The sequence below is a fragment of the Theobroma cacao genome, chromosome 9 (genome assembly GCF_000208745.1).
Source record: "Theobroma cacao cultivar B97-61/B2 chromosome 9, Criollo_cocoa_genome_V2, whole genome shotgun sequence".
In the NCBI taxonomy this organism is placed as follows: domain Eukaryota; kingdom Viridiplantae; phylum Streptophyta; class Magnoliopsida; order Malvales; family Malvaceae; genus Theobroma; species Theobroma cacao.
Window position 1 is genome coordinate 7,274,683 of NC_030858.1, and position 12,582 is coordinate 7,287,264.

Sequence of the window (12,582 nt, forward strand, 5' to 3'; positions counted from 1 at the left end):
GCAAATGGGTTTTGAAACTCGCTAGGAAAGCAAAAACAAAACCACCCCAAACCTTAATAAAAGTTGGACTGAACTCAGGGGGAAGGGGGGTAGAGGCGTATCAATGGATTCAAGGATGGGATGCCGTTGGGCTAACCATCCCCAAAAGCAAACACAGAAAATTCGCAAATCCCAGCCTCCATGTGGACCCTCACCTATAAAAATGTCCCATTATGATTCGGTGGGCTACGGTCTCCACGCTCTACACGTCTCTTCAACTCACCCTAGGACTACGACTAGCAAATAGAAAATAAATTAAAAAAGAGTGGTTTTGGGGTTGGGGGTGGGGTGGGCTGGCATTGTGGTCCGTTTCGTGCATAGATCAAAGTCATAGAGTTGGTTTTTTGTGGTGCAAACCATGAGGAGCCAATAAGGAACCGGAAAAAAGGGTTTCAAGTATTTGAGTAGGAAAGCCGATTGGGATTGGAGTAATGGACCTCCTCTCCCCCACTACCCTCTCTCCCCTTTAAAAGTCCAATACCCAAAAATAAAAATAATGACCCTATCCCTTTTTTAATTTTAATCTCAATCTCACCCCACATTACCTTATCCCCAAAAGTCCCATCCCAACAACTACGCCTCTCCTTTCAGGTCCAATTAGCCCTTTCGGGTCTGTTCGAAGCCCAAACTACCTCCTTCTCTCTCTCTCCTTCCCCCCTCTCTCTCTCTCTCCTCCCCCTCTTTCTCCCTGCAAAACCCTAGATCTCTCGGCCTTCAAAGCGCTTTCCGGGCTTCAAACCGCTCCCAGATCGCTTCTCTTTCGGTTTTTGAGAGGTAAAAATCATATGCGCTACCTAATTTTTCTGTTGATTTCTTTGACCCTAATTTCGTTTTTTTTCCTTTTTGTTTTTGAGGTTTGCTTTTTTTTTTTTATCATTGTTATTTTTGGTTAGTGTTTGGGTTTCTTTGTGCTTTTTTTCCTTTGTGTTGATTTTGGGCTTGATTTTTGAGGTTTTATGTTCCAGTGTTTGAGAATTACGGTGACTGCTGCTTCGATTATGTGACAAACATGAGAGATTGTTGGTTTCTTGTCTTTATAGTTATGGAAGTTAAAGAGTTTGTTTTAAATGTAATGAATTGCTTGTCATATGGCTTTGTTTTCCTTGTTACAGGCTCGATGGGTCTGTCCTTTTGAGTTTTGATGATCTGGGTGGGTACTGGAAGTAGATTCCTATTTTCCTCTGTGCGTTAATGGGTTATTGTTTGTGTTGTTGATCTGGGCAAACATGGGTTTTTTCTTTAGCTTTATCCTTTTTGATCTGGGCAGATGTGTTTAATCTTGAAACTGAATTGGGTTTCGGTTTGTTTGATCTGGGCTTTTCTTTTTGTTTGTTTTTTTCGATAATTTTTTTTGAAACCCTAGATCTACTTTTTTTCCATTGTAAACTTTGTCAGATGTTATCAGTGAAGCCCATTTAGATGTGTAAATGCCTATTTTAACCCTGGTCCGGGAGGTGGGCCCGTTTGACTTGTATCTAGTCATGTTAATTTTTGGCATGTGATTTGGTTTTGAATTGGACCCACCGGATAGTTGGCCCAGGCCCAATTATTCCTTGACCCAGTGGTCCAACTTGTATCTTGTGAGTGAGACGGACTGCAAGCTGGCGCGCCTTTTACAACCAAGCTTTGAGAAAAAGGAAAAAACAGCAAGAAGCTAGTTTCAATTCTCATATATTAACAGCCAAGTTTATGGAACCTAAAAACAATCCAACTGTTGACAGTATTTCTTAAATCTAATTTGGCCCACGAGCCGAAGGAGACATAGGTAAGAAAGAAAAACCTATAATTCTAAATGTTCAAGTGCAAATTAAGGAGAGTACATTAGTTGTTAACTTAATTAGATCATATCCACACAAAGTTTTAATGTCTTTATTATGGAACATATCACAAAGACAACAACTATTCTTGTGATTTCAACAGCTAGAATAAAATTTTTGTTGCATATGTTAAATAGGTGTTGCTGATAATAGAGTCTTGTTTGGTTCTCTTTTTCTTTTCTCCCAATAAAAGCAGCTCTTATTTGTAATCCTGGATTGCAAACTCATGGGTATAGGATGTTTGGCATGCACATCCTGTGTAATAGTGAAATGTTATAGCTTATGAAGAGTACCGTTTTACATCAACTATACCTATAGCAACTGCAATGTGATTTGTTATCCTTACAACAGTGAGGGTATGTCCAACAGCCTTTACTCCAATCCTGATTGTCTTGCAGTTTAAAGTTGAAATGAATAAAGGCTCATTTTCTTTTCCCTAGAAGCTCTTGGTATATAATATCCCACTGTGTAATGGGCTTTATGCCCCACATCCTCCTCCTCGCTGTCTATGTATGAAATCAGATAGATTGCTTTTGCAAAACCTCATCATTTACTTTATTTTATAGCATCCAATTTATGCTACTCATAATGTTACTTTGAACTACTTTTTTATTAATATATTATAGATAGGTATTTTGGATTCTTGTGTAAAGTTTCTTTTGCTGTCAGCAGCAGGGTTTACTTCATGACAGAAATGGCGGAGATGGCACTAATGGAAACAACCCCGGAGGAGAATAACAATCAGCTGGCCACTCCTGAAACGCAGCCTAACAAGCGAAGGAAAAAGAAGTCTATAGTTTGGGAGTACTTTACCATTGAAACCGTGAGTGCTGGATGTAGAAGAGCGTGCTGTAAGCGTTGCAAGCAAAGTTTTGCTTATAGCACTGGTTCCAAGGTAGCAGGTACCAGCCATCTCAAACGTCACATTGCCAAAGGAACCTGTCCAGCACTCATACGTGACCAAGATAACAATCAATTGACTCCATATAACCCAAGGATGGGTGGAAGTGAACCACCAAAGCGACGCTATAGGTCTCCCAGTTCACCTTACATTCCATTTGATCAGGACCGTTGCCGCCATGAAATTGCAAAGATGATTATCATGCATGATTACCCTCTTCACATGGTTGAGCATCCTGGGTTCATAGCTTTTGTTCAAAATCTTCAGCCTCGGTTTGACAAGGTGAGTTTTAACACTGTCCAAGGGGACTGTGTCGCAACTTACCTGAGGGAAAAGCAAAGCCTCATGAAGTTTATTGAGGGTATTCCTGGACGCTTTTGTCTTACCCTGGACATGTGGACTTCAAATCAAACACTGGGTTATGTGTTTATATGTGGACACTTCATTGATAGTGACTGGAAGTTGAATAGACGGATTCTCAATGTCATAATGGAACCGTATCCTGATTCCGATTCTGCTCTAAGTCATGCTGTTGCTGCTTGCCTGTCAGACTGGAGTTTGGAGGGCAAGTTCTTTTCCCTCACCTTCAATCACCCACCAAGTGAAGCTGGGCTGGAATATCTTAGGCCTTTACTCTGCATTAAGAATCCCCTTATTTTTAATGGTCAGCTTTTACTTGGAAATTGCATTGCTCGTACTCTTAGCAGCATGGCAAAGGATGTGCTTGGAGCTGGGCAAGAGATCATCAAGAAAATTCGTGATAGTGTAAAATACGTGAAGGCATCAGAATCCCATGATGATAAGTTTGTTCAAGTTAAAAACCAGCTTCAAGTGCCAAGTGAAAAAAGCCTATTTCTTGATAATCAAACTCAATGGAACACGACATACCAAATGCTTGCGGCTGCTTCTGAATTGAAGGAAGTGTTTAGCTGTTTGGATACTTCTGATCCTGATTATAAGCTAGCCCCATCAATGGAAGACTGGAAGGTGGTCGAGACTTTATGCACTTTCTTGAAACCTCTCTTTGATGCTGTCAACATCCTTACAACTACAACTAACCCTACTGCAATTACATTCTTTCATGAGGCATGGAAAATACATGCAGACTTAGGTCGTTCAATCACAGGTGAGGACCCCTTCATCAGCAACCTTGCTAAATCAATGCTAGAAAAGATTGATAAGTACTGGAAGGATTGTAGCCTGGTTTTGGCAATTGCAGTAGTCATGGATCCTCGATTCAAAATGAAGCTTGTTGAGTTCAGTTTCACAAAAATCTATGGTGATGATGCTCCCACGTATATCAAAATTGTTGATGATGGAATTCACGAGCTCTTTCTTGAATATGTGGCACTTCCACTGCCTCTGACGCCAACTTATGCAGAAGAAGGAAATGCTGGAAACAATGGAAAGACTGAAGATTCTCATCAAGGGAATCTTCTTTCAGACCATGGACTTACTGATTTTGATGTCTACATTATGGAGACTACTAGCCAGCAGATGAAATCTGAGCTGGATCAGTATCTGGAGGAGTCCTTGCTGCCTCGTGTCCAAGAGTTTGATGTGTTAGGTTGGTGGAAGCTGAACAAACTGAAGTATCCAACTCTTTCAAAGATGGCTCGTGACATTTTGTCGATCCCAGTATCAGCTGCTGCTCCTGAGTCAGTCTTTGATATTGTAGACAAGCAACTGGATCAGTACCGTAGCTCCTTGCGACCAGAGACAGTGGAAGCCCTAATCTGTGCTAAGGATTGGCTTCATTATGGATCAACTGAAGTTTCAAATGCACTTGTTAAAATGGAATTTTAGATGTAGGTCTTACATCCATCAGAGTATCATGTTTATGATGGTAGGTTGCCGTGTTGGACATATTTAGTCTTCTATTTGTACAATTAGAAAGAATTGTATGGATGCTTAAGACATCAAAACTTAATCGCTAGAGTAGTTTTTCCTATTGCATGCTTCTTTGAAGGTTGTACAGGGCACGAAGAGTCTTAAGTCCAACACCAAGTAGGCTTTTAGCAGGGTTATGGACTAGTGACTAGTCTTTAAGCTCCTGTACATCTATTTGGTTGTAGGGTATCCTGTCTTTTGCCTCTTACTAGTTAGTAATAATTTTCTCAACATTTTATGGGTGTGCAGTGCAGATTTGCATATTTGCATTTTGCTCTGAGTCGAGCCGTTGAAACAACACAATCTCAAGTCATTGTGACTTGCATCTCCCCATTCAGTTGTGCTCATCAAGTTTGAGCTCAGTATATCAAGACAGCATAAAAATATAAAGGAAATACAATCTGTATGACTATGACATTTTTGGGTTGCTTTGATTGCACCAAGTCATGCCAAGCTAATCTTCTGATACTATTGCTACTGGCGTTTGCCAACCATTTGTTTAGTTTCGTTTTCGGCCCAAAATCAATTTATTTGTTCATCTAATTATAAACTTTGCCACCTTAGGCCCAAGTCGTTAGGCCCAGAACCTGCCTTTCTTTCAGTTCTTCCCTCTTTCCCTTGTATATTTTTTCTTCTTCGCGACACCGCGAATCGTCGTTCCTGTCTCTCTCCCGCCTCCGTTGAGCTCGCCGCCGGTTTTGCTTCGGCACACCACGCAAAACCCAGTAATATTCTTTTCTTTCCTTTCTTCCTTTCTCCCTATCTCTTTCTTTCTCCGCCCCTCTCTTTCAATTCTCTCTCTGTCTCTAACTGAAATTCACTTCTTCTCTGTTTTTTTTTTTTTTTAAATTCGCCGGATGATTAAATAAGAGGATTAACTAAAGAGAAGTGGAGGGTCAGAGCTGAAGATGGATCTTTCTACGTTCAAGCTAGACATTGACGAGCTTATTTATGAGTTCGTTCAGGTTTTTTTTTCCTTCTCAATTTTATCATAATCTTGGTTCTGGGTGTTGGTTTTAAATTTTATATAGTAATTGTTTGATTCCAAATTGACAGAGTGAATCAACAACGTTAAATGATATGAAGAGAGTATGGTTATCGAGGAAATTCTCATACATTTATGAGGCCAGTCCTTCTACGAACTTGGCTTTTTTTATGCAGTCACTCTATGCCCATACTATTAGTATGTCAAAGTCTCTCTCTCTCTCTCTCTTTTAAAAGCTCTGTTTGGTTGCTATTTTTGCTACTTTCTTTTTGCTTCCAGAAACAGAAATAAAATTTTCTGCATGATCTTTTGCCTTAGGTGACTGTCATGTACTCTTATGCAGGTCACATGGTCAATTTTGATTCTTTATCTTGCAGACTAGGAGGGCTTTATTGCCTCTACTGCCTCTATGAAACTCAACCATTCAAACCTCCTTTCAAGATTTATCTCTCACTCGGTATACTTCCACATTTTCTTAAATTTATTTTCGCTGAATGGTATTTACAGTGATACTTCTATTTCAGAACTCGGTTTATTACCACAACTAATGATAAGAACGGTAATGATACAATTATTTTGTTGACTAGGCATCCCACTGTTTATCTGACTTTGTGTGTTTTCTTCTTCTTCTTTTTGTTCTTTTCGGCTTGCTATTGAATCCTTGACTGACAGGAGAGCTGAAGAAACTTAAAAGCCTTGTTGCTGAGGCAAACGAAAAGGGTATAAGAGTAGTGCCTACTTTGGTCAAAAGGATGCTGGAAAAAAATATGTTTCTGTTTGGTTTTGTAGACTTTAAGGAAGGCTCGGTTAGTGAGACAATTAACAGTCTGACAAAGTTACAAGACGCCCGTATACAAGTTGCATATGAGAAGTAGGTTCAGATATCTATTTTTTAGTTTGTTTTGTTATGTTCATTATGATTTTCACTTTAACTTTACTTTAGTATTTGCTGGTTTCCTTTTGACTAACAGGTTATTTACCGATACTGAGATTGAGCAATACCTCCACATGAACTTGGTAAATTATACAACTCATCAGATAAAATTATGAGAGGAAGTATATGGCACCTTTGAGGCAGATGTTAATGTATGTTAATGTATTTACTGCAATGACTGCTATTAGAAGGGACACAATACAATTAGGAAATGTATGATCCTCCTTATTGTAAGTGGTGCTGAGAACGTTGTTTAAAATTAAAGCTGAGACCCATCATGAACTGGTTGCAGTTCATGAATACTGCAGAAGACATTTGTGCATAAAGTTAAGAGACGTAATTTTCTTTTCTTCTTGAATAATGTTTGTTATCATCGTGACCATATTATTTTTTCTGTACTAAACTAAGCACTCATCTCTTGATTAATTTTGTTTTTCATCATGTCTCAGCTTATTTTATGATGGTACATATTTGCTTCAGATATGCCGTCTTGCCTAAAAGATGTTGCTTAGAAATATATGTTCAAATTTTCTTCTCTAATGGTTAGGCTGAGAGTTTCACTTGCATGTTGCCAGTCAGTAGATAACAATGGTTTTAGAATGTATGCAATGGGTGCCACTAATTTCCTCTTAAAATCCTTATCAGATTAGCTCTTGTTTTAAACTACTTCTGATTATGTGATTTCTGTTCGAACTGCTTAATGTTGTAGGGTATGGAAGTTGACCTCAATATGCTAAAGAAACTGTCTACAGAATATGCAGTGGCCAAGAAACAAGCCATTGAAGGTACATTTTTTGCTATTTCTCTGGCAGTCTGTCAGCCATTACAATATGCCTTAACAGGACTTTATATATTTTTTAACTGACCATCTTAATATCTTGATTGAAGTGCATTTGACCTTTTGGCTGTCCTTAGCAAATGAGCACATTTATGTATCTAATATTATATGCAGCTTCATTTGGTATTGTATGTTGCACGTGTGAGTTACAATTTCCTTTTCCCATAATTCCATAAAGCTATTGATGAATATCATGAATTCTATGAGTATTTTCCAAATAATAATTATAATAATAATGAATCTAAACGATATAATTGATCTCAAAAGTATCCTGAAAGTGATAAAACATCCATGTCCATGATTTCATCATTTCATTTTGCTTTTAAATTATTTCTCCACGAATATCTATAACTTTTTGCTTTCCTTGTTTTAATATCTCATTTTCATTTCAATACTGCATTAGCTCTAGTGCCAAATTACTCTCTGAAACTGAAACTGAAACCACACAGCTTGTGTAAGCTAGTTTTCCTGTTTGCCTGGTTTTGCCATGTAATGATTTCTTTTATTTCTAAAGTATCTAATCGTTTACTTATTCTGAATTCAATTTAATTTCTTCTTAAAGAGGCCAGCGAGGTGGTGGATGTCCAGAACATAAAGCATATATCAGAAAATAAGGAATCTCTTAGTGAAATAGTGGAGAAGATAGATGAGAATTGGAACAACCAAAGAGAAGTTTTTTATCAACGGACAAGATTGAACCCACAGCCTGCTGAAGAGGAACAGCCACAGCAATTACAACTGCAAGAAAATGAGCAGGAAGACGAGGTTGCTGATGAAATCTTTCAACTACTATATCAAAACGAGTGAATTCTGCCCCTATTTTTTGTGCAATTAATGGTGTCAGTGGTGGTGTTGGGATTGGTATCCTTTGTGATTATGTCGGTATATTGAGATTTGAAATATTTCTGTATATATGGAAAGGGGCATCTGAACTTCGAAGACGGGAGAAATGTTTCTTATGAAAATGTTCAATGAAATTTCAGTTGCCATTAATTTGTACTTTGATTAAATATTCAACAGTTTGGTTGTGTCCCCCAAAAATTTCCAAAGAAAGAAGGATGAAGGATCTTGCCTCTGTGGAGAGATGAGTAAAAAGGAAATGAGATGAAACCAGTGGATCTTTTGTAGGGGTTTGGAAACCCCACTTCTCTTCCTTTGGATGGAAAGAACCTTTCATTACGTGGGTCGGGACACCAACAGCATTGTGAATTGGTGACAGGCTGTGTGTCAGCAGTCATATCTGGTGGATCATTTCTTGGGCAAAACCACTCTTTTTTTCTTTTTTTGAAAAACAAAAACAAAATATCATCAAATTTTAGGTTCACTAAGTTCTCGAACTGCTTGATTCTGGGATTTCTTTCCTGCTGTAAATGTGATTCATAGGGGAAAAAGGGAAATAATCAAGACACCAGCTTTAATAGCAATAAGAAACTTTATTCAATTTCTTTCCTCCATCTCATAATACATAGGACTAATAAATGGGTAAAAAAATACGAGGGAACAATGAAAAAACACCTCAACCGCAGCGAAACCTACTCCCCAACATTTCCCTCCCTCAATCTGACACTCTACTCTAACATGCTGCATCTAACTCATAACTCAACTTCAAGAACATGGACTTTCTGCCCTTCCTCAGGCAATTTTTCCAAGCTGAACTTCACCAATCCTGACGATGAATCGTAATCAAATTCAACTTTACTAGATCCAACAGTGCACTTTCTCGGCTTTGCTGATGAATAAGCACCAAAGTTGCCGCAACCTTTAATTTCAATGCGAACTGTCCCCACCAATTCATTGCTGCAATTCTCCGCTCTCACACCACCAAGACCACTGCTTTCACCTTCATATCCATCATCAAGCTCGGAAAACTTGGCACCATCTTTAACTTCATATTTTAGCCCCTCAACGGCACCACCAGAATTGTACATGCTGATGAGTCCCAATGGTGCAAAACTGAACCCTGGAGCCAAAACCTTGATGGGTGTTACTGTGAAGATTTCATGCTCAAGGACCTTGAGGGACACTGGCATGGCTGCATTGTATGGAAGGGTGATTAGTTCACCGGTCCGGTGAGAGTAGACTGCACAGTCACCAGTCCAGTCAGGGTCCACGGAGGCCTCCGCAATGAGGTGGACATCACGGCCCTTTACATGGCCCGTTATAGACTCGTCCTTGGTTTGGTGGAAAGTATTTTTACGCGCAGCGCTGTTCCATGCTGCACCTTGGCAGTTGTATACGCCAAGCACTCCGGTGTACTTGTTCATGTTCCATATCTTCAACAAGCTGCAATCAAAGAAAGGGTATCATAAGGAATTGCCAACAAGTAAACATCTCAAACTCCAACAACTTCAATTTTAATGTTTGAGACTTGTTCATTGATGGATCTGTTTTTTTAGCTTCAAGATTTTTCATATCAACATTAACAATCATATTAAAATTATTAAAAATAAGGAATTAAGGATATACAAATTGATATTAGAAATAGTTGGTAATATTAATATATAAGAAATTATAAAATATTATAAATAGCTAACCAGACTCTTTTATTTTTATCCATTCTACCCAAAGGGAGAGAGAGAGAGACAGAGACAGAGAGAGCTAAGCTTACCTAACACCATCACGGGCTGGATCTGTAAACAAGCAATCACGAGTGGGCCGTCCAGGCAAACGACCCCGGAGAATCGACCCATCAGGCAACACAAGTTTCTTCAGGACCTCAAAGTTGTGCCTCCCAGGCGCATCACTGTTCCAAACAAAACGCCCAATACTTAGCCACCAACAATAACCATAAGTAAATAGTGAAAACCAAAACAATATGATCACAAATCAAAAAGGGCCGAGGGTGCTGCCTGCGAATTCTTACCTAACATAGAGGGGACCACCGCTGATAGCACGTGCTGAAGCGTGGTACTCGGCGGCCGGATGAAGAGAGTGAAACATGTCCCAATCCGGCAGCATAAATTCCCCAAGGAACACGCTATTGTACGCCACCGCCGCAATGTGGATGGTGTGTGACACAGGATCTCGCGGGTAGAAATCATCAGATGCTCTCACCACCGCCGTCTGTTTTGAACTGTTCGACACAATTCCAAACCCACCACATCAGAACAAAACCCCCCAAAAAAATTCACCGAACTAACAATAATAGAGAGAGAGAGAGAAATGCTTACCAGTAGAGTGCATCAGTGTTATGGCTCATGCAAGCGATGATCCCATTATCTGGAAAATTCCTCCCCACCGATGCATCAAGCGCCTGATGATATTGCGTCGTCAACTCCACCCTTCCACCCAGCCCAGCTCCAAGTGTTTCCAAAATGCACTGCACGTCCACCTTCACTCCGTCTATACCCGCAGACGCCAGATAACTGTGCAACTCATTGTAAAACTTGTACACATTTTTCGGGTTCACCAAACCCAACCCTTGAACCGCTATCGCGTCGGTTTTCCAACCCGGTTCATTGTCCACCACTCCCTTCGAAACCATCGGGTACCGGATTTTCGACCCGTATTCCTCCATTTCCTCAACTCCAGGACGGACCCCACCCCAATACCCAGTTATCGCGTGCCACACGTACACATAATTTAACCCGTGTTTTTCTTTCGCAATATTGACGATGTTTTTAATTCCCACCGTTGGATCATCCTTCTTTTGGAATTTCTCGTTTTCTTTTAACCCGGTCAACCGAAGCAACGGCTGTTGTTTAGTATCGGTCTGATCGGACGTCGACGATGGGTTGTTTTCTTCTCTGTGGTCGGCACCGACGGATTGCCATCCGTCGTCGATGATCACGAACTTCGGAGGGGTCCCACCGGAAGCTAAAGACTCGAGCCCAGATTCGACTCCTTCTTGAGTAACGTCTTGGTAAAACGCGTCCCAGGTACACCACCCGAAATAATCAATGATTCCAGGTAATTTTTTCTCGTGCCGTTGACGGAACGTTTTGACGTGTAATTTGACGGCCCTGATTGCTTCCGTGATAGCACTAAAAGGATCGGTGCCAGCGTGGAGGAAAACGGCATGCGTAAACGACGACGCTTTCGTGTCCGCGTCGCCACTCTCTAAACACAGCTCGAGCTGGTCGTTTTGGTTTCCCTGTAAGACGGCTCGAAACGAGCCTTCGATCAAAGGGAGGAATACGGTGTAGACGATTTGATTTTCTTGGGTTGAGTCGAGGTGGGACCCTTCTTTGGTTTCGACCAATAGGAATTGAGTCTCGAGAGGAACGTCTTTCCCTTGATCTCCCATTTTCTGGGCCATCCACCATAACTTGAACCTAAAGCAGGACATGAACCGGACGTCGCGCAAAGTACCGATGGGGACCACATGCCTGCTGTTCTCTTCATCAAAAACCGCTCCGAGGAAAACTCCCTCGACATGACCGGATTCTGAACCGGACGTCGCGATCACATTTTCGGGAACTCCCGTCAAAATTGTCCGGTCCTTAACGATTAATTTCCTCTCGGCGATCCTAACCGCCGGTTTAATCGTCATTTCTTCTACTTTTCCTTCTTCGTCTTTGTATAGCTTCTTCAAAGGTGGCTTTAAATCACTTCTCTGAAAATTCCAAAATACCGATTCAGAAACCGTAAAATTCAAAAATAAAAACTTAAAGAAAGAAAATGCGAGCTCCTAATTACCTTAAAAGACAACACGGATAACGCTGGATTTGGAGAAACTCCGACACCCGAAATACCAGAACTGAAACGTTTCTGAAAATTTTGCTTTGAAATGTTTCGAGAGAACTGTAGACTTAGAATTAGATTCGATTTTGAGTGACGGTAAACAAAAGAAAATCTCCTATTTATAGCTAAGATTCGTGAGCTGTAACATGTATTTGACATCACTTTATCCTTCTACTTCTCTCTCTCAATCTATGTCTTTCTCTAATTTTTTTTTTTCTTTTTTATACGTTTCTTCTTATTGCCCCACTTTCTTGCCGGGTTTAATACTGCTTTCTCGCTACGTACCGAACGGCAGAGAACTCCTTTACCTCGGTTAAGCTGTTAAACTTAACGGTGGATTAGATTGCCACGTCGGATCCACTTGTACCAATCCGAGTTCTCGGTTTTTTTATGCCGACCCGAAAGCTTTGTTCACTTTCAGGCTGCATTTTTCGTCCTGGTGTGGATAATTTTTAATGCGAGCTGACTAGTGTCCAGGTATGACGCCTCTCGCGA

The 12,582-nt window shown here is 40.3% G+C and overlaps 3 protein-coding genes across 5 annotated transcripts; 2 read left to right on the plus strand and 1 right to left on the minus strand.

Annotated features, from left to right (window-relative positions):
* Positions 545-4,882, plus strand: LOC18588811 (zinc finger BED domain-containing protein DAYSLEEPER). Of its 2 annotated transcripts, none has more exons than XM_018128051.1 (2): positions 545-813; positions 2,532-4,882. In XM_018128051.1, the coding sequence occupies exon 2, from the start codon at positions 2,542-2,544 to the stop codon at positions 4,561-4,563; it is 2,022 nt and encodes a 673-aa protein (XP_017983540.1). In that variant the 5' UTR covers positions 545-813; positions 2,532-2,541; the 3' UTR covers positions 4,564-4,882. The 2 variants fall into 2 exon arrangements, with proteins under 2 accessions (XP_017983540.1, XP_007013537.2); XM_007013475.2 differs by having other exon boundaries at positions 546-813; positions 2,529-4,882.
* On the plus strand, positions 5,263-8,397 carry LOC18588812. Of its 2 annotated transcripts, none has more exons than XM_007013476.2 (8): positions 5,263-5,372; positions 5,518-5,612; positions 5,704-5,830; positions 5,976-6,089; positions 6,305-6,503; positions 6,604-6,649; positions 7,276-7,351; positions 7,967-8,397. In XM_007013476.2, the coding sequence occupies exons 2-8, from the start codon at positions 5,556-5,558 to the stop codon at positions 8,209-8,211; spliced, it is 864 nt and encodes a 287-aa protein (XP_007013538.2). In that variant the 5' UTR covers positions 5,263-5,372; positions 5,518-5,555; the 3' UTR covers positions 8,212-8,397. The 2 variants fall into 2 exon arrangements, with proteins under 2 accessions (XP_007013538.2, XP_017982062.1); XM_018126573.1 differs by having other exon boundaries at positions 5,272-5,372; positions 5,505-5,612.
* LOC18588813 (probable galactinol--sucrose galactosyltransferase 6) lies at positions 8,818-12,343 on the minus strand. The gene is made up of 5 exons (XM_018128042.1): positions 12,043-12,343; positions 10,575-11,959; positions 10,268-10,477; positions 10,013-10,147; positions 8,818-9,687 (listed from the first exon to the last, which is right to left on the minus strand). Exons 1-5 carry the CDS (start codon positions 12,244-12,246, stop codon positions 8,997-8,999), a joined length of 2,625 nt encoding a protein of 874 aa, XP_017983531.1. The 5' UTR covers positions 12,247-12,343; the 3' UTR covers positions 8,818-8,996.